General features: G+C 41.3%; 1 protein-coding gene across 1 annotated transcript in view; it reads left to right on the top strand.

Moving 5' to 3' along the window:
- LOC150085451 (guanine nucleotide-exchange factor SEC12) overlaps positions 1–21,711 on the top strand; it is a 108,459-nt gene that overhangs the window by 54,413 nt on the left and 32,335 nt on the right. Inside the window, exon 6 of the mRNA XM_090373257.1 lies at positions 14,375–14,548. Coding sequence (XP_090229383.1) covers positions 14,375–14,548 — 174 coding nt within the window. The remainder of the gene's footprint in view (positions 1–14,374; positions 14,549–21,711) is intronic.

Raw genomic sequence — 21,711 nt, 5'->3', positions numbered from 1 at the left:
CAGTGGTTCTTGTACTTTAAGCCCTGCGATGCCATCTGATTTATGAGTAATGATGAGGTCATGAATATTCTTACCCCTAGTATTTTCTCTAACATACTGGTACAAATAATAATCATCTAGTAACATTTAAAAATTTTGATCCCCATGGTGAGTTTCCCTCCCACTTGTTCTAGTCAATTAGGGGTAGATTGAAGTCACCCATAATAAGACGTTCACGCTTTCTTTCTCATTCCTTATGCATATAGAGACTCTCATTATACTTGTCACAGTTTTCTGGTCTGTAGATTACTCCTACTCACATTAGTTACTTCTAACTCAGCAAGAGCTCTTTTCACACTCAAGGCCACTTTTGATAAGAAGTACAACCCCCACTTCTATCTTCCCTATCTTTCCCAAACACATTATACATACCATAATGGAACTTGTCATCTCTGATTTAAGGTGGTGCAAACGTTTTTGCCAGTATTATTGACGATACCTTTAAAGGTTCAGGGGAACTGCTGGTTGGGGGGGTGTGGGTAATACTGACATGCGTTTATCTGCTAATATTGGTCAAAGTAACTCTTGCACATACCTTAAGAGTTCTTATCTGTTACCCCAACTGGACGTATTATCTAGATGTTCTGGGGGCAGAAACGTTTCACGTGAGCGGGTAGCTAATATCAGGGAAGAGAGCCTAAAAAGCTTCAAGGGTTGTGTTAGGGTTGTTAAATATACAAAAACAGTAAATCTTAATTGTTTATACAGTAACAGAAGTGTCGTCAATAAAATGAGTGAATTCGAACTGCTGGTTAAAACAAGTAATGCGGACATAATAGGGCTTACAGAGACGTGGTGCCACCCGGAAATTGGGGATGATGAGTTTAAATACGGCTTGTATAATGTATTTAGGAAGGATAGGGTAGATAGAAGGGGTGGTGAGGTAATGCTTCTTATCAGAAGCAGCCTGAGTGCGACGATAGCTTTCCCGGATTCAGACATTTCACATGCTAGTATAAAGTCTGTATGGTGTGAGATAGTTGGAAACAAAAGTATAATGCGAGTAGGAGTAATCTACAGACCAGGTGATTGTGAAGATTATGACAAAAGCTTCTACATGCAAATGGAATTGGCAAGTAAGCGTCAATGCCTTATTATGGGTGATTTCAATTTGCCTCTAATTGATTGGAGTAAATGGGAAGGAAACTCGACATGGGGAACAAAATTTTTAAATCAACTAGATGACAGTTATTTGTATCAACATGTCAGGGAAAGTACTAGAGAAAAGAATATCCTAGACCTCATCATCACACATGAATCAGATGACATAACAGGGCTAACAATAGAGGAACCAGTAGCAGGAAGTGATCATGGAGTTCTACAGTGGATGATGACGAGAGAGGTAGCAGAAGTAAAAGGCAAAGGAATGGGTTTTAACTTCAGAAAAGGAAATTACGATGCCTTAAGGTACTACGGGGCCTCTATTAACTGGGTAGATATCGTGCAGAAAATGAATACATTTGTGCAGCAAAAGTACTGAAGCCTATAACAGCTACAAGGTGATGTGTAATAGAGCCACAGAAAAGGTTCAACAGGCAAAGGCAGTTTATGAGAAATCACTAGCAAACAGAGCAAGGGGGGGGATAAAGAATTCTTCACATATATAAATGCCAAGAAGAGCAGGACAAACCAGATCAGATCTTTACGTAAGGAAAAGGGGATAGTATTAAATACACCAGCTGCTGTTGCAGATGAACTCAACAGTTATTTTGCATCGATATCTACAAATGAAAAACCTTTTGTGGCAATGGGAAATTGTGGGAGCGAAGTTGAAAAATATGTAATTAATGATATTGAAATTTCGCAAGATTATTTAATGAAAAAACTTTCGAGCCTACAGACCAGTAAGGCTCCTGGAGTTGATGGAATATACCCTATAATCTTAAGGGAGGCGGCAGGCGAGTGCAATGAACCATTGAGGCTAATTATGCGAGCATCACTAGACTCTGGGGAGATTCCCTTGGATTGGAAAAGGGCAAATGTATTTCCCATACATAAGGGTGGCTCTAAAAGTGAAGTTGGAAATTATCGACCCATCAGTCTGACTTCAGTAGTAGGGAAAATCATGGAGGCAATGATCAAGGGTGGAATTCAGGATCATTTGGATCGAATTGAAATTCTCAAGGATACTCAGCATGGTTTTGTAAAGGGAAAATCATGTTTAACAAATCTGGTTCGCTATTTCGAAAGGGTTACTCACGAGATGGATTTAGGGAATAATTTCGACATTGTTTATTTAGATTTCAGCAAAGCTTGACTCAGTCCCACATGAGCGGTTGCTTTATAAGCTGGAACAGGTTGGAATCACTGGGAAAATCCTTAGATGGATAGAAGGATGGCTTCAGGGCAGGAGGCAGAGGGTTGTGATAAATGGCTATTCCTCAGATTGGGTTGATGTAAGAAGTGGGGTTCCCCAAGGATCAGTATTAGGACCACTGTTGTTTTTAATTTTCATAAACGACATTGATGAAGGGATAGAGGGCATGATGTCTAAATTTGCAGATGATGTTAAAATTGGTAGAGTAGTTAATGATCACTGTCAAGCTGAGCTTCTTCAGAGAGACCTAGATAAACTTCAGGAATGGTCAGAAAAATGGCAGCTATGCTTTAATCCAACAAAGTGTAAGGTATTACACCTGGGAAACAGTAATCCCAAAATAACTTATTCACTTGGTGGAGTTCAACTAAACCCAGTACTGGAGGAAAGGGACTTGGGTGTTACGATACTGCCAGACATGAAATTCTCTGAGCATTGTAAACAGGTTGCAAGGAAGGCCCATGGTGTCCTATCGATGATCTATCGAACTTTTGCAAGTAGAGATAGGGACGTGATAATCTCATTATATAAGGCCTATGTTAGACCACACTTGGAATACTGTGTTCAAGTATGGAAACAGCACCTAAAGAAAGACATCGAGCTTCTTGAAAGGGTGCAAAGACGGGTAACTCGCCTGGTGAGATCTGCAAAAGGGCGTCCTTATGAAGAAAGGCTTCGAATATGTGGGTTGCAGAGTTTGGAAACTAGACACCTTAGAGGAGATTTGATTGAGGTGTTTAAGGCTCTGAGAGGCATCAGTAAAATGAATGAGGACGAAATTTTCAAGATTATAAATGATGCTAGAATTAGGGGACATAAATTCAAGTTATGGGGGGAGATGTTTAGATTGGACTGCAGGAAGTTTTATTTTGGCCAGCGAGTTATAAATTACTGGAATAAGTTGCCTTCATGGGTGGTGGAGGCCGACAGTTTGGGGAGATTCCAAGGTCATCTGGATAGTACTTTCGGGAAAGGGAAGTGCATAGGATGATAGGTTTAATTTCCTTTTTTTTTATTAATTATTATTATTTATTTTTTGTTTTTATCATTGTTTTGTTTGGATTTTTTTTTGGATGGTGCAGCATAAGCCATGGGCTTTCTTGCACCATGTGGCCATTACTAATACTAATACTAATTTCCAGGTGGCACCACATTTATGTTTGTCCTATTGTGTCAGCATTAATTGTCCTAACCAGGAGTTCGAATTCATCCATTTTGTTGACAACACTCCTGACATTACTATAAACACCTAAAACTAGTATTCTTTACAGTTTGCAACCCTGAAACACCCTTTAAGTTATTTAGGCTTATTTCTCTAGCTTTATCTTCTCACTCATTTGGATCGTTGCCACTCTCAGAACATTCTTCCAGTGTCGTCTGGTGCCTCCGTAGCCAGGTGGGCAGGAGCAGCAGTGTGTAGCACATGCTTCTTGATTAGACCGGGGTTCGAGCTTGACAGTGAGCCACCGAATGCGGAGGATGTGGAAAGGTCAGGGAATGACCACCGCATATCCCCAGAGCAATAATAATAACAACAACAACCAGTGTCATCTCTTGTGGCAACAAACAAGAATTCTTAAGATATGTGCAAGCATTACTTTGATCTGTATCATCAGGTAAATGTGTATCTATTTTAACCCCCTCCTAACTAGCAGTTTCCCCTGAACCCTTATTACATTCTCAGTGATACTAGCAAAAACTTTTGCATCACCTTTGTTTAAATGAATACTGTCTACAAAATAAATTCCTTCTACCTGCAAGTGAACCACTGATAAAAATCTTCCTACTAGAGCCTTGCAGAGTCCTCAAGCCTTGAGTTAATCCATAAGGCTCCCAGCACTCAAATTCAGATACATAAATTCAGCCCTAATATGTTGCTTTTTCTTGGCATTACCTGATAACTATGAAGTAAACCCCTACATTGCTTATTCTCCACAAATCACCTTTTGTGTCCTTAAAAGAAGATTAGTGTTCTAACAGTGTCACTAACTTTTACCCCTGGCAGATGTAGCCTAGTCCATTTCCACCTATACTTATTACATGAAACATTTCCCAATTCCCTGACAGCAGAGTTGCCAAGAATAACTACTTCCTGTGGAGCACTAATTTCTACTCTCAGTGATCCCACCATGCTTGCATGATGGCAGTCTCCAGCATTGATAATCCTCTAATTTAATTCTTTTGAGGATAATCTCTTTCTTCAAGCATTGAAATCCATCTATCAGAGTACTAAATTTTTACTTATTTTCCTTACTTCCAATTGCCACTAGCACTCAAAAGCATCTCCTCTGGGACAGTTGTGTTCAGCTACAAAATTAAAATTCAAATTATTTTAAAAATCATCAGAACATGTCTCCCGTATCTGTATTTGTCTACAGAAGTGTGCTCACAGGCTAATATGCAAGTTGTGCATGCTGAAAAACCCAAAATAACTCAACAAAAGCTATTCCTTTCTTAGATTAGTGTTAATCACAGCCTCAGTTGAAGAGGACTTCAAAAATTCCTCCAGTATGGGAATTGTTGTCAGATTTTAAGAGCATCAGTGACTTAGACCATATCGGTGGCTGAAAAACCCAGAATACCTTACCAGGGGAAACCTCATTCTACCTGCAATTGACTAACTTCAGTACCAATTAAAGAGTGCGAAAAATTCCTCCGGTCATTGATGGGATTTGAACTCAGACCTTTTCAAATGAGTGACAAGTTGCAAAAACCATTATGCTGTCACAGAGAACCAGTGTTGTATCATGTCAAGGAGAACTACACTGATGAGCCAAAACATTATGACCAGTGAGTCGTTATGCAAATCGAAGCAGCTGCAGGTGAACTACGACACAGGTTGGGACATGGTATAAAAAACACCTGATACTGAGCACTGTTAATCAGTCTTACTCTTGTTCTTCAGATGGGAACGGCAGTGGACTTAAGTGAGTTTGACAAAGGCCAAATCGTAATGGCCAGACGACTGGGTCAGAGCATATCCAAAACAGCATGGCTGGTGGGGTGCTCATGGTCAGCCATGGTTAGTACCTACCGAAAGTGGTCCAAGGAGGGGAAACCCGCAAACCGCTGGCGTTGAGGTGAGCGAAGGCTCTCTCCCGGATGGTATGTGGCAACAGAAGGGCGACTGAGGCGCAACTTGCCAGTAATTGGAATGCTGGTGATGGGAGTAATGTGTCACAACACACAGTACATCGAACCCTGCTGAAAATGGGGCTGCATAGCCACAGACTGCTCCGAGTGCCCATACTTACTGCGATCCACTGGTAACAGAGCCTACAATGGGCACACGAGCATCGAAACTGGACCTTGAGTGATTGGAAGAAGGTCATCTGGTCTGATGAATCACGTTTCCTGTTGCACTATGTGGACTGTTAAGAATGTGTGCATCGTTTACCTGGGGAAGTTATGCTGCCTGTATGCACCATGGGACAAAAAACAAGCCGGTGGCTGCTGTGTCATGCTTTGGACGATGTTCTGCTGGGATACCCTGGGTCCATTCATCCATGTGCCGGGCACTCTGACATCTACCATCAACCTAAACATCATTATGACCAGGTATACCCTTTTGTGGCAACGGGGAGGCACCTCCGTAGCCAGGTGGGCAGGAGCAGCAGTGCATAGCACATACTTCTTGATTAGACCGGGATTCGAACCTGTGACCACCAAATACGGAGGATGCGGAAAAGTCAGGGAATGACCACTGCATATTCCCGGAGCAATATGGCCTTAGTTGCTAATGCTCCTAAAAACCAAAGACAACAACATGGCAACGGTCTTCCCCTCTGCCAGTGCCATCTTTCAGCAGGATAATGTGCCATGCCACACCGCCCGGATTGTTTGAGACTGATTCACGGAACATGAAGAAGACTTCCAGGTATTTCCCTGGCCTCCAAATTCCCCAGACATCAATCCCATTGAGCATCTGTGGTTTTTGTTGGAACAGCAACTCCGATCTGCGGCGTCTCAGCCACAGACCTTACAGGAGTTAAAGGATTTGCTAGTTTTGTGTTGGTACCAGATACCACAAGACACATTTAGAAATTTTGTAGCATCCATACCTCACCGGGTACAAGCTGTTTTGGCTGCACATGGAGGACCAACATCATTAGTTAGGTGGTCATAATGTTTTGGCTCATCGGTGTATATATCCAGCTAGTCAGCTCTGCATGTGTGCCCCACACATGGAGCAAGCAAAATAAGGCATAATTTTAGTTAAAAAAATTAACTATGGCACTATACTCCAATATTATAGCAATATGTCAGTACTATAGTAATACATACATTACTATTCTCAGTTACTATGGCATTGTATATGTATTACATTAAGTATATAAAACTTGTAATATTAATTACTCACCTACAGAATTGCATAAAATAAAAGATTAAAGAATTTTACTTATCTCTGGTACTGATGGATCCTTAGAAATTTCTTACCAAAACTTCTGTTTGATTTTTAGCATGGAGAGACCTTTGTTCCCTGACCTTTGATTATTAGGTGGCTTTCCCTTTTTTTAGGAGGTTGAAGTTAGGAGACTTCCCCCTAACTTTATTATTATTAGGTTTATCTCTGGTAGATATAATTGTCATTTCCTATCCTGATATAATCTCCAACCAAATATGTTTGTTTATTATTTTTTTTTAATTAATTTATTTTTTTGATGTTTATAAACTTTTAAAGAATTATTCTGTTTCTCCTTTTCTTAAGCCTTCAGCTGGAGTGTATACACAGACAGATTCCATCACCCAACTTTCCAAAATTTCTTACTTCCAGAATAAATTAATTTATAATTATTGTTTTGCTGTAACTGACCACTTTTCACTCTCTTGGCTTCTGTGGCAATAAAACTTGACGCTCTGATGTTTTGCGAATTTTGCTTCATTGCCATATTACGAGGTGCTACCCAAAAGTACCTGAAATGTATTTATAAAATAAATTAGTTAGGTGGTCATAATGTTTTGGCTCATCGGTGTATATATCCAGCTAGTCAGCTCTGCATGTGTGCCCCACACACGGAGCACTCCATGCTCCGTGTGTGGGGCACTGGTCACCTTCGAAGTAGTCTCCTTGAGAGCATAAAATCCGATCCTAGTGCTTCTCCTGTGATTTGAATGTGTCCGGAAAGTCCTTCGCCATAGTGTTCAGCACCGCTTGTGATTTGTTTTGGATATCCTCTACTCTGTGAAATCTTCGACCCTTAACTTGATTTCTTGGGAAGAGGAATAAGTCCCAGGAGGCTAAGTCTGACAAATAAGGGGAGTGGGGCACGATTGTCATGTTGTTGGATGCCAAAAACTGCACCACAGCAAAAGATGTGTGGGCCAGTGCATTGTCGTGATGAAGGAACCACTTCTTTGTGCAACACTTCTCTAGACCTTTCCTCCTGACGGCTTCCCTTAACCATCTCAGGACGTTGCAGTAGAACTTTGTGTTGATAATCTGGCCAGGAGGGATGAATTCCTTATGGATAATGCCATCAATGTTCAAAAAACAGATCAGCATGGACTTCACATTGCTCCTCACTTGTCGGGCTTTATTTGGTTGGGGCGAAAATGGGCTCTTCCACTGGGATGACCCCTCGACGTGGGCACCTGTACGTGGTGAGGGGACCTCCCAGTGACGCTGCTGGACTTCCAGACTAGCATCACTGGGATCCAACGCCCACAGCCCAGGTTCCAGGCTTACATCAATGGAATCCGGCGTGTTTGCCGTGCGCTGCGACCCGTGGAAATTCGGAAAGGGGGATCCTGGTGGTTGAGGGGCCCAGCTTCAATACACCACTTTGGCCCCTGCTTCGACAAGACGGGTGGTCCTGGAAGGCCCGGCTAGGATCAATCGGCTAGTAGGCTCGCCTGCGAGGGTCAACCGTGACAATGCCACGCCCTTACCCTCATGGTCCGAGGGACAGGATTCAGGCTGGCGGCGGTGCGGGTATAGTGTCTGGGTAGCCCTGGCGTCCCACTCCCGAGCGCATTTATTGCATGCCGGGTAGTGGGCGTCCCTTTGGGCTCCGTGGTGGGTGGGGAGCCCGGGCACTGAACAATTTAAAAAACTATATGAATCCTGAGAAACTTACTCCTTCAGGGGCCCCAACCCGGTCCCTATCTGAAAATTTAGACAGTGAAGCAGATAGCATTATTGCTACAAAGAGGCAGCGAACAGAAATATGATCAGGGCCTGTTCCAAGATTTTTAATAATTCATTCTACCACAGAAAAACCGATTGGCAAAATGTCGCCCTTCTTCATACAGAAAGGGTTAGATGGGTTAGCAGGTTCACCCAAGTCAGTTAAGAGGCTCCGTTCTGGAGACCTCTTAATCGAAACCAAAACTGACAGGCAATCTGAGCAGCTACTCCGTGCAACATCAATCGGAGGAATACCCATAACAGTAACACCACATAGAACACTAAACTCATCGAGAGGTGTCATTTCGGAATGGGACCTTCTCGACGTAACCGAGGAGGAAATCTGCTTGGAACTGAAACCTCAGGGAGTTATAGCCGTCAAGAGAATTAGTGCGCGTAGGGATGGGAAACTTGTTAAAACCAGGAGTGTTATCCTGACTTTTAACTCTCCCAAACCTCCTGATGAGATTAAAGCTGGCTACATCAACTGTCCAGTGCGTCCATATGTTCCAAACCCTTTACGGTGTTTTAAATGCCAGAAATATGGACATTCTCAAATGGCCTGCCGCGGAGTCCTTGCATGCGCTCGATGTGGCGCAAAGGACCACGAAACAACAGCATGTTCAGCCGCAAAACCCACCTGTATTAATTGTGAAGGCGAACATCCAGCCTATTCACGAGCATGCCAGAGGTGGAAAGAAGAAAAAGAAATTCAACGGCTGAAGGCAGAGCTAAACATATCGTATCAGGAGGCAAGGAAAGCAGTGAAACCTCTCAACATCAAAAAACCTACCTACGCCCAGAAGGTAGCAGGGAGGTGTTCCATTGGAACTCAGACGGACATGTCCATCCCTCCAAAAGAATCATTTACCCCTATTGCACGTTATCTCTTAAGCTCCCAAAAACCTGCACAGAAGGACCAATCAGCTGCCACTCCTATATCAGTACCTCCTAATGCTCCACAAATAACAAAAGCAATCACGAAAGAAAAGAATAAGAAAGGTGAAATACCACCTACAACCCAAGAAAACATGGATGTAGAGCAGAAGGAGGTACAAGAAGACTCAGTCTTGGAGCTCTTTGCTGAGGAGGAAATGGACACTGGACAGCGTCCGTACTTCCCCAGGAAGGATAAATCCAGGACTGAAAAAGGTAAGCCCTCAGCACCTCGGAAGCCGCCTGATGGACCCACCAAGCCAAAATAATGGCTAAATTCCTACAGTGGAACTGTCGTGGATTCCGGCGAAACAATGATGACATCAAGGCCCTTCTGCAAAAACATGAGCCAGTCTGCTTTTGCTTACAAGAGACATACCTGAAGGCAATTGAAAACGCTTCGCTTCATAACACCACTATCATTCGAAAAGACAGAACTCAGGATGGACCTGCTCATGGGGGTGTTGCTATAATTCTGGGCAACCATACCCCATATCAAACTATTGCGCTTACCACCAACATAGAAGCGGTAGCGGTTCGCCTTACGGTAGGTTTTTTAATAACAGTCTGCTCAGTTTATTTACCACCTGGGGCTGATATCTCCCAGACGGACCTTGATGATCTCATTGTGCAGCTGCCTACTCCTGTATTACTCCTGGGCGATTTTAATGGACATAACACCCTATGGGGGTAGTGCAAATCTTAACAGAAGGGGACGTGTCATAGAGCATATGCTCAATGACAATGACCTATCCCCCCTAAATGTGGGAAGTAACACCTTTTTCCACATGCCTACCCGTACGTTCTCTGCTATCGACCTGTCTATATGCTCCCCCTCTCTCCTTCCTTCAATCAACTGGGAGGTAGAGGAGAATCTTTATGGAAGTGATCACTTCCCCGTGATAACCAGCCTACTTAAAGATGTAGCCTAAAAGGATGCCATGCTCACCTTTTAGGTTACCGCGATGGAAGATTGATCAGGCTGACTGGAACACCTTTCAACACCTGGTAGACTTTAACATCAGTACAGTCAGTCGGGAGCCTATCAATGATGCAGTGGCGTACATCACAGAAAGAATTGTCCATGCAGCTGCAGCTACAATTCCGAAAACATCTAACCGGTTTCCACCATTTCCAAAACCTTGGTGGAATACTGAATGCACAGCAGCAAAAAAGGCACAAAATAAAGCTTGGGGGATATTCCGACGATATCCTACCACAGCCAATCTCTTAGCCTTCAAACGTGCACGCGCGAAAGCGCGATATATTCGTCGTCAGAGCCAAAAGGAATCGTGGGTCCGCTTTACATCCACCATTACCCAGTCAACCAGCAGTAAAGCTATATGGGACAAAATCCGGAAAATGAAGGGTAAATATACATCGCACCCTTCATCGGTCCTGGAGTATAATGGATGCGTTATTGCAGATCCAACTGCAATAGCCAATGCACTTGGGGAGACCTTTTCTGCCATCTCGTCAACATCTGCTTACTCCTCAGAATTTCTGGTCTGGAAAGATAAATGTGAAAAACAGCCAATAAACTTTACATCAAGAAGGTCTCATCCCTATAACGGGCCCTTTACCACGGAAGAGTTAGAAACAGCTCTAACTCTTACCAAGGCAAGTGCTGCCGGACCAGATCTTATCCATTATGATATGATCAAACATCTGTCTGCAAAATCCATGGACCAACTGCTTTTTCTATATAACAGAATATTTCAAGAAGAGCAGTTTCCGGATTCCTGGCATAAGGCAATCGTGCTTGCCTTTCCTAAACCAGGAAAGGATCCCAAAATCCCAACGAACTACCGTCCTATTGCTCTGACTAGCTGTCTGTGCAAAATTCTGGAGAGAATGGTCAATGCCCACCTTATCTGGTATTTGGAGGCTAATGGGTTTCTCTCCAGATTTCAGTGCGGCTTCCGTAGGAATAGGTCAACTTTGGACCACTTAATCAGGCTCGAAACTTCCATTCGAGATGCCTTTTTAAAACGAGAACACCTGGTGTCAGTGTTCTTCGATATGGAAAAAGCTTATGACACAACTTGGAGATTTGGAATTTTAAAAGACCTCTACAGCATTGGCCTTAGAGGTAATCTCCCCAATTTTATTAAAAACTTTTTATGTCACCGATCTTTCCAAGTCCGTGTAGGATCTACTCTCTCTCGCTCTTTTATCCAAGAGGAGGGAGTACCTCAAGGATCCGTTTTAAGTGTTACGCTTTTTGCCATTAAAGTGAATTCCGTCACAGAACAACTTCCTCCAACTGTAAACTGTGCCCTCTATGTTGATGATTTTAGCATATTCTGTCATTCCTGCAACATGAGGGTAATTGAGAGGCAACTGCAACGTACCATTGACCATTTGAACTAATGGGCAACGAATAATGGGTTCAGGTTCTCTGCACAAAAGACTGTCTGCATGCATTTTTGCAGAAAGCGCAATCTTCACCCTGAACCTGAACTGAGGCTTGGACAAAATGCAATCCCAGTAGTACCTGAGACTAGATTTTTGGGGCTTATATTCGATAAAAAGCTGACCTTTCTGGAACACATCCGTCAACTACGTGCGAAGTGCACGAGAGGTTTGAACATCCTACGTGCAATCTCCTCACATTCCTGGGGCGCTGACCGATGTACCCTTTTGCGCCTCTATCGTGCACTCGTACGATCTAAGTTAGATTACGGGTGCCAGGTATACGCATCCTCTAGACTCAGCGTACTCCGATGGCTGGATCCCATCCACCATCAGGCTATCCGTATTGCCACAGGAGCATTTCGAACTTCTCCTGTCCATAGCCTCTATGTCGAAGCGAATGAGCCCTCGTTATCGCTTCGCAGGAAACAGTTGTCTCTACAGTATGCTTTGAAACTGAAATCCCTGCCAGACCATCCAACGTGGACAACCGTTTTTGAGCCACGTTGGGAAAATCTGTATAACATTCGCCAGACTGCCAATCAACCATTCGGTATTCGTATCCAAAGGCTTCTCAACGATTTGAACATCACATTAGACAATGTTGCCCCATCACCAGGGCAACCTTTTCCACCCTGGCATGCTCGTGTCCCAAACTGCAACTTCTCCCTTAACAACTGGAGAAAGGACAATACTTCGTCCACCGTCTACCTGCAGCTCTTTTTAGCTGATCGCTCTGAACATGCTGACTTCTTGCCCATCTACACAGATGGCTCGAGGTCAGAAATGTCTGTTGGATCTGCAGCTGTTTTCCCAGATACCACGGTATCTGAGCAGATCTCCAACGAATGCAGTGTGTTCACTGCAGAGCTGCATGCGGTTGAGCTAGCCTTAGATCGCATATGAACCACCCACCACAAAAAATATATTATATATACCGATTCTCTGAGTTCATTGCAGGCTTTATCATCGATGAGGTTCAACCCTCATCCTGTCCTCACTCGGATACAGCAGAAGCTGCACTTCCTTGTACAATCTTGATTTGATGTTCGTTTCTGCTGGATCCCAGGCCACATTGGGATCTCAGGAAATGATTTGGCAGACACTGCAGCCAAATCAGCAAACCTATTTAACTCTTGCCTGTTAGTCCCCTATACAGACTACAGGTCGGTAATTCGAAAGAAACTGGTATCCCAATGGCAACACTCATGGCATGGACAGATTACAAACAAGTTATATGAGATTAAGCCTGTAATTGAACATTGGCAGTCTAGTCTGCGCAGGAACCGAAAAGAGGAAGTTGTTCTATCTCGACTCCGCATAGGACATTGTCACTTGACACACTGCTATTTGCTGAGGGCAGACGATCGTCCTATGTGCAGAAATTGTGACACCATTTTAACAGTCCGTCATATTTTAATTGAATGTCCGTCCTTTTATAATGACCGCCGTTTGTTTTAGCCATCTGTCTGAACCTTATACACTCAGACAGGTTTTATCGGACAATGACAACATGTCAGCTATTTTTAAGTTTTTACAACTTATCAATCTAAATAATTCTATTTAAAATATTTTTATCGTTTTATGCTATATGAACGATTTATATCGTATATTATTTTACAATAATATACAAATAATTTTAATATTATAGTTTTATATTCTACATCCTTTTGACTTGGCGCATTATAGCCTTAGATGCTAATGCGCCATAAAACCCTAAAACAAACAAACAAACCACTGGGATGATTGTTGCTTGGTTTCTGGGTCATACCCATATACCCAACTCTCATCACCAGTGACAACTGTAGAAAGGAAGTTTTGATCACTCCTGGCCTGTTCTTGAAGATCTCTGCTAACTTCCATGCAATGCTGCTTTTGGTGTTCACTCAGTAACCATGGCACGAACTTCATCCCAGTCCTTCTCATGTTCAACTCGTCTGACAAAATCTGCTGACACGTGCCGTACGATAGTCCTACAATGCCACAGATTTCGTGGATGATCCACCTGCAGTCTTCACAGATTGCCACCCAAACCTTTGCGACATTTTCCAGGGCAGTGCTGGATGACGGACACCCAGAGCGATCATCAACCGACATTCAACCATTTTTAAAACAGTTAAACCAGTAGTAAGTCTGTGTCTGGCCTAAAGCATTGTCACCAAAAGCTTGTTTCAACTTCTTATGCTGTATCGTTAAGAAGGAAACAAAACTTGATGCAAGCATGTTGCTCTCTCACATCAGCCATCGCGACAATCGCACACTATGCAAAACACTGCCAAAGAATTGCTCATAAATATTCAGTGACCCTATCCAGCCACATGGCACACTGATTTACAAAGGATGCATGCAGTGTTTCCTAGTGCTACAAGTCCATACTAGATGTAATTCCCGTGCAACATTCAAATTTTGGGAACATTTGGGTAGAACCTCGTAAGCTTCTAAACGGTAATTCAAGTAACTGGTAATACATTTCATTATAAACATAATTCATTCAGAATTTATGTATTACTTGTTAAGCTATGGTACTTTTTTCTATGTAGGTTTGGAATTGTTGAAGAAAATCCTGAGAATGCAAAACTTTTCACAACTTTAAATCCGGCAGTAAGAAGAAAGTCATCACTACCATGTTATTTGTGCAAGTGGGATACAAAAAATTTCATTGTTGAGAAAATGGTTGAAACAGGGGTAGATATGTTATCAGTTATGACCATAAGGTAAGTTGCAGTGTTGTGTGTTTTTTATTTATGCATAAATAGGATTTAATTTATAGGATGTCCCAAAAAGGCCTAGTCAACTTCATAAATTAATTACAAAAAGGAAAACAAGTTTTTTAAAATTAATTTACAGCCATTGGTAGAACAAATCAAACAGTTTGTTTACCATATTATAGGTGGTACTTGTGTCACGTGAAAGTAGTATAAGTGCAAATGGCATCTTCTCAACAGAAGCTCAATGTATGGCATGGTTCATTGAGACAAAATCTGCCATTTAAACCCAAAAAAATTATCAAACCAAGTATGGACCACAGCCACTATCTCATACCAGCATTCGTGAGTGGTATCAAAAGTTCATGGAAACTGGAAATCTTTATCACAAGAAGAAGGGTATGGTCATCTTAGCACAAATGCCAGAGATGGGAATGAGTACACAGAACATTTGCTAGGAGTCCTTCCAAATCTATCAGAACTGCCTCCAGGACAGCAAAAGGAGAATGTCTTTTTTTGTTGACTTCTTTGTGATCACATAATTGTTCCTTTCTTTTTTCATGAATGTAAACACTTACATGGATATTCTTCAAATTTATGCCTTCCCAAAGCTGGAAGAACTTAACCTAATGTCTTTTTCCAGCAAGATGGTGCACCTCCATGTTGGGCTTTGACAGTGTGCAATTTGCTTGACAGACATTTTCCAGGCCATTGGATTTGCAGTGATGGTCCCATACTGTGACTAGCCTATTCACGTAGACATTACCTTACTAGACTGTTTTTTGTGAGACTACATGAAAGATATGGTGTACAGAATAGAGGTACACAATGTTGTGAAACTGCAAATGAGAATCAAAGCCACTATAGCGACTATTGATCCCAGCATGCGGGTGTGTATTTGCATAGAGATAGTGTTGACTGAACTTTGTTCATGCTACAAAGGGATCTCTTGTGGAAATTTATTAATATGGTAAAAAAAATCATTTTGAGTTATTCTATTGATGGCTGTAAATTGTTGTTTTTTTAATAAATTTGTTTTTCTTTTTGTAATGAATTTATGAAGTTGTCCAGGTCTTTTTGGGGAACTCTGTATTACATAAATTAGGCTGATTAAACCCATTTATTTTTATAAATTGCAAGTTACAGTAAATTGTTCATCTTAATTTTCTCACAAGAGCACTTTTTAAAAATTGGTTTAACTCGAAATGAATGATAGTATTGGCTGTGGCAAACTAAATTTTTTCATAGCCAGTACTAGAATAATGATCCTTTTCTCTCAGACAAAAGCAACAACAAAAAATAAATAAATAAATAAAATAAATTTCTATTGAATCCTAAAGGGAGGTCTGCTGTGACATTAGATTAATATGCCTGGTTACTATATTTTCTTTGAAGATTGCAATCCAGTTGGAATCAGAATGATATTTCCACTTAGAACAGAACACTTATGATTAATCTCTGTTCGTGAGCATCCACAGCAATATCATGATGCCAGCTGAGAGCTATCTTAGTAACATGATTTTACTTTTTGGTTAATAAACAGTCCTTTTAATTAGACCTTTTGGATTAATCACCACAAGTAGTATTCTCTTTCTCAGTTTCTTTTATCTGAGAAGTGCCACCCTTTCATCAGCTACTGTTAGCATTAGTAGAGGCATTTGATGCAAGAAAGCAAGCTTATGCAGCATCAGCCAAAAAAAAACCCCACTTCCACTTCACCCCTCTGTTCGTTCCAAATACCTGTCCAGCTGAGCCTTAAACTTATTTAGGCTATCAACCTCCACCACAAGGGATGGAAGTCTGTTCCACCAACCAACCAACCACCCGCTGGCTAAAGGCAAATTTCCACACGTCTATCCTACATCTGTCTTTCCTCAATTTGAATTTATGCCCTCTCAGGTGATTATTCTGAGCTAGAGGAAGAATCCCATCAGCATTGAGCACGCTTAAACCATTCAAGGCTTTATACACCTCTATCAGATCACCTCGCTGGTGCCTAGTCTCCAGACACTGTAATTTGCAAAACTTAAGCCTTTCTTCGTAAGAACACCCTTTTGTTCCATTCACTAATCTTGTTGCCCTTCTCTGTACTTGTTCCAGCAGCTCTACATCCTTCTTGAAATGAGGCCTCCAGACCTGTATACAGTACTCTAGGTGTGGCCTGACCATTGCCTTATACAATGGAATAATCACCTCCTTATCCCTGCTGGAAAAATTCCTGTATATCATTGACAATACTCCATGAGTACTCTTGCAGCCCGTCTGCACTGCTCAGAGAACTTCATATCTGCCTGCACAACCACCCCCAAGTCCCTTTCATTCTCTACCACTGTCAGTGTAGTACCACAGAGTTGATACGTTGCTCTGGGGTTGCTGTTTCCCGTGTGTAGTACTTTACATTTGTCAATGTTAAACTTCATTTGCCACTTCTCAGCCCATCTGCTCAACCTTTCCAGATCCTGTTGCAGCAGCATAGTGTCAGTAGTGTCCTTGACAACCCTGCCAACCTTTGTATCATCTGCAAACTTGGACATTATGCTTGATATACCATCATCAATATCATTTATAAATACAGAAAACAATAATGGACCCAACACTGAGCCCTGAGGGACTCCACTAATAACATTAGTCCACGATGAGCAGTGTCCATTGATTACCACTCTCTGTCTTCTCCCCCTCAACCACCCCTTTATCCATAGCAGCAATTTGCCTCCAATGTCACACTGCTCCAATTTGTGTAGCAGTCTTCCATGTGCAACAGTATCAAAAGCCTTTCTAAGATCCAAGTATATAATATCAAAGTTATTCCCTGCATCCAGTTCTTTTGTGACTGCATCATAGTATCCAATCAAGTTGGTCAGGCAAGACTTCCCCTTAACAAAACCATGCTGTGTCTGAGCTATAACTGAAGTCTTGTCTAAATGATCCTGCAGTGCTTCTTTAACCAGTGCCTCCAGTAATTTTCCTGGAACAGAAGTTAAACTCACAGGTCTATAATTACTTGTGTCAGCCTTTGATCCTCCTTTGTGAATTGGGGTCACATTTGCACATTTCCAGTCTATGGGTACCTCCCCTGAGTCCAAGGAAGCTCTCATAATTATGGCTAAGGGTTTGCTTACTTCCTTTGCTGCCTCCTTTAATATAACTGGATAGATCCCATCCACCCCGGGTGCCTTTCTTGTGTTTATCTTCAACAGTTTCTCCTCCACTTTACTCCCAGTTATTTCAAGATTCTGTAGCTTACTGCTAGAGTTGAATACACCTCTGGCATTCCCCTTGCTGAATAACTCCTCATTTGTGAATGTCGATGCAAAATATTCATTTAGTTTGTTAGCTACCTGAGCAGGATCATCAACAGTTGACCCATCAATATCAAGTGGACCAATCTGATTCATCCCCTTCCTTCTAGAGTTTACATAAGTAAAAAACTCTTTGCTGTTTTTCTTTGCATCCCTTGCCAAGGATTTCTCATAATCTGCCTTTGCCTGCCTAACCTCCTTTGTAACTTGGTTGCATATCAACTTGTATCTATCATAGGCTTCTGTGTCATGTGTTAATTTGTAAGTATCCCATGCATTTTTCTTCTCTGCCATATGCCTCATTAGTTCATCTGATATCCATTTTGGCCTAAACCTTGAACAATATTTCTTAGTTGGTATGTAAAGCCTAGTAGCTTCCAAGATAAATTCTTTGAATGCTTCCCATTTTGAATTTGCTGTTGGTTAACATCATCAGTTGGTCCCACTATATAGAATTTAAATACTGTCTCAGTCCATCGTAGTCGCCTTTACGGAAGCAATAACCCTTCCCTTTACCCCTAATGGTAGTTACCTCTTTGAGTAAATCCCACTTCAGCACACTGTGATCACTGCCACCTAGTGGTTCGTTTATCTGCAGATTCTTAATGCATGAAGAATCACTGCTGATAATCAAATCAAGAGTATTACTCCCTCTAGTTGCCTCCCGAACATGCTGATGTAGAAAACAATCATCCAATAAATCCACAAAAGCCCTGCTAGTGTGTGAGTAACCAGCCCCCAAATTCCAGTCAATATCTGGGAAATTAAAATCTCCCATTATAAGACTCTCTGATTTACTGGCCCACTCTATTTCCCTGTACAGTTCCTTATTATACTCATCAGAGTCATTAGGCCTATAGCACACTCCTACTCAATTTTGATCTCCCAATGCTTATGTCACACCAAACTGACTCAACAGTGCACTGTCCGGCGATGTCAACTGGCTTCACTTCCTTGGTTTTTATGTGTTTCTTAACTAATAGCATAACCCCTCCCCCTCCCCTTCCTATCCTGTCTATCCTTTCTGTAGACGTTGTACTCCCCAAATTGCAGTTCTGCATCCCTTATATCTGTGTGACACCACGTCTCTGATATCCCAACAATATCTGCCTTTGATGTTTTGAGCAATACCTCAAATTCATCAAATTTATTTACTAAACTCCTAGCATTGGTGTACACGCAAGTATACCTGCACCTGTTTCTATTCTTAGCTACCCTAACACAACCCATGTGTTTACTTGTACCGCAATGGCTCCCAGCAGTCTCTGAAATACCATGCATCTTGTTTTCCAGGCTTCTGCTCATTCTAATAGAAGCAGTGCAAGAATCTCTTTCACCTCTGCCAGTGGCTACTGTCAATCTATTGGTCTTTGTCTCCCCCCAAGCTAGCAGTTTTCCGACCCACCTAACACTGCCTCGATAGCATCAGCAAATATTCTTGCACCCTTTCTATTTAAGTGTATCCCATCCCTGTAGAAGCAATCTCTCCTGTTAACAAGTACAGTCCAGGCTGAAAAAAATTCTACCCCTTGAGCCTTGCACAATCTTTCCAGGGCCGAATTGATCGACAAGGCTCTCATCATATACTCCCTCCTATTGTGTCTGGGCAGAATTGCAGACACTTTCAAATTCAACCCTAATTCTCGGCTTTTGTTCAACAGTGACCTGTACGTGTTAAGTAATTCTGCCGGTCTCCTACTCTTAATATTATTAGTGTCAACGTGTACAACTATATCACCTTTTGTGCCCTTAAAAGATGATATTCGCTCTACAACGTCATCAACCTTTGCCCCTGGCAGACATACCCTGGTCCTGTTCCACCTATCTTTTTTACAAAGCATGTTCCCTGTTTCCCTGACAATAGAGTCACCAACAATTTCCCTGACAATAGTCACCTGTTGAGAAGGACTGTACTGTTACAGATAACATATTTGATTTCCTAATAATTTTATTTGATTTCCTAAAGTAATTTTTTCCCATTTAATATTGTTATGTAGGCAGGCTAAAAGATTTTGCCTACTTATTGCATAACTTTTGACAGACTAGAGATAAATCAATATGAACACACAATACTTGCAGATTGTTAAAAAAAAAAATTTTTTTTTAATTTTTTTTTTTTTTTCAACTTGATGTATCATTTTTGTATATATCTTTTGCCTAACTCAGTATTAAAATAAATATTAACTTAATATTAAAAAAAAAAAAAATCAAATAAGGCCTGGAAAATGATGAAATTCTTGTCAGTGTGTCACTATTTCAGTGAGAGCATGTCATGTTGAAGCTTCATTGTTGTGTTTCACGAGGGGGGGGGGCAGTAGCCCTCTGAATCACAGCCTTTTAAAATGCACTGCTTGTTTGATGTTAGTGGAGCAATCAGGTACAAGATATGATATTACCAAGAGTGCCAAGGAGTGTGAGGAAATCAGGTGACAACTCAGTGTTGTTATGGGCCTATATAGAGCTTGAAGGACAAGGTGGATGCCCTCGAAGGATCTAAATTGAGGGGCCCATCGAGCTCTCACCTGCCCACAGCAATGCCAGAGCTTCCACTTGATCATCATGCAACACAGTAGCAACCCCCAAGGCAGAATACGCTGGTCCGGGAAATGGGGAACATAGTGTGGAAAAAAGGATAGGTGGAACAGCACCAGGGTATGTCTGCCAAGGGCAGAGGTTGATGACGTAGAGCAGATATCATCTTTTAAGGGCACAAAAGGTGATATAGTTGTACATGTTGGCACTAATGATATTAACAGTAGGAGACCAGCGGAATTACTTAACAAGTACAGGTCACTGTTGAAAAAAGCCGTGAATTAGGCTTGAATTTGAAAGTGTCTGCAATTCTGCCCAGGCATGATAGGAAGGAGTACACGATGAGAGCCGTGTCAATCAATTCTGCCCTGGAGGGAATGTGAAAGGCAACAGGATCCACTCCAGAATGCTTGAATCCATCTCGAATTAGTAGTGTATCTTAACCTAACCTTTTTTTTTTTTTCACTGTAGTGCTAATCATTAATTAGTTGAATCTGTCCCGAATTGGTGGCATAACTAACCTAATCTTTTTTTTTTCACTGGAGTGGCACATTGTTCTTAATTTAGCCAAAAAATTTATAAATCCAAGTTTTATAATAAATAAAATATTATAATAAAAATTAATTGTATTTTTGCTTGTTTTTATATAATTATGTTAATTTTTACATATTTCCTTCAAATTTTAGCTTCTTTAAAAGGTGTGCCACAGCAACAAAAAGGTTGAGAAACACTGGATTAATCAAATGCAAGGAAGGCATTCTGCTATTCTCTTTCCTTTTGTTGTTTACTTTGCTTAAATTCTCAGTTTGGTCTTCCTCCCCTCTCCCCTACACATCCCTTTTGTACATAATCATTTGTGCTGCTACTTGTTTATCTTTTATTATTATGGAACTGGCTTCCATTTTTGTATTAAAGCAAGATAATTTCACTTACTTTTCTTTTAGATTTCTTTAATTTTCGTTAGATCCATATTATAACCACCTTCCCATCAATAAAGTTCTTAAAAAGCAAGGAAACAACCATTTGGGAACCTTTTAATAAATTTATGGACTCATTAGTAATGTTTCAATTTCCAGTCTGTCATATAAAATGGAGGATTCGAGCTTTGATAATGTTAACAGTTATTTTTTTTTATTATGCTTTGTGCTTTTTTTCATTGAAGTTTTATAGACATAGCACTTATTGCACATTTATATTTGGCTTATCTCTTGATTAATGATCTGATTGGTTTCTGTGCACTCTAATGCCTATCTTATAGATGATCTCCTTGCACTTTATGGGAGAAACACTAGTTGACCTCCCAGAAAATATCAGTGATTATACTATGCAATTATGAATGAA

This window comes from Mastigoproctus giganteus, chromosome 5 (genome assembly GCF_048544385.1).
Source record: "Mastigoproctus giganteus isolate SK-2022 chromosome 5, ASM4854438v1, whole genome shotgun sequence".
Lineage (NCBI taxonomy): Eukaryota > Metazoa > Arthropoda > Arachnida > Uropygi > Thelyphonidae > Mastigoproctus > Mastigoproctus giganteus.
Note: the sequence above shows the minus strand (reverse complement) of the source record. Positions and strands in the feature narration are given on the sequence as shown.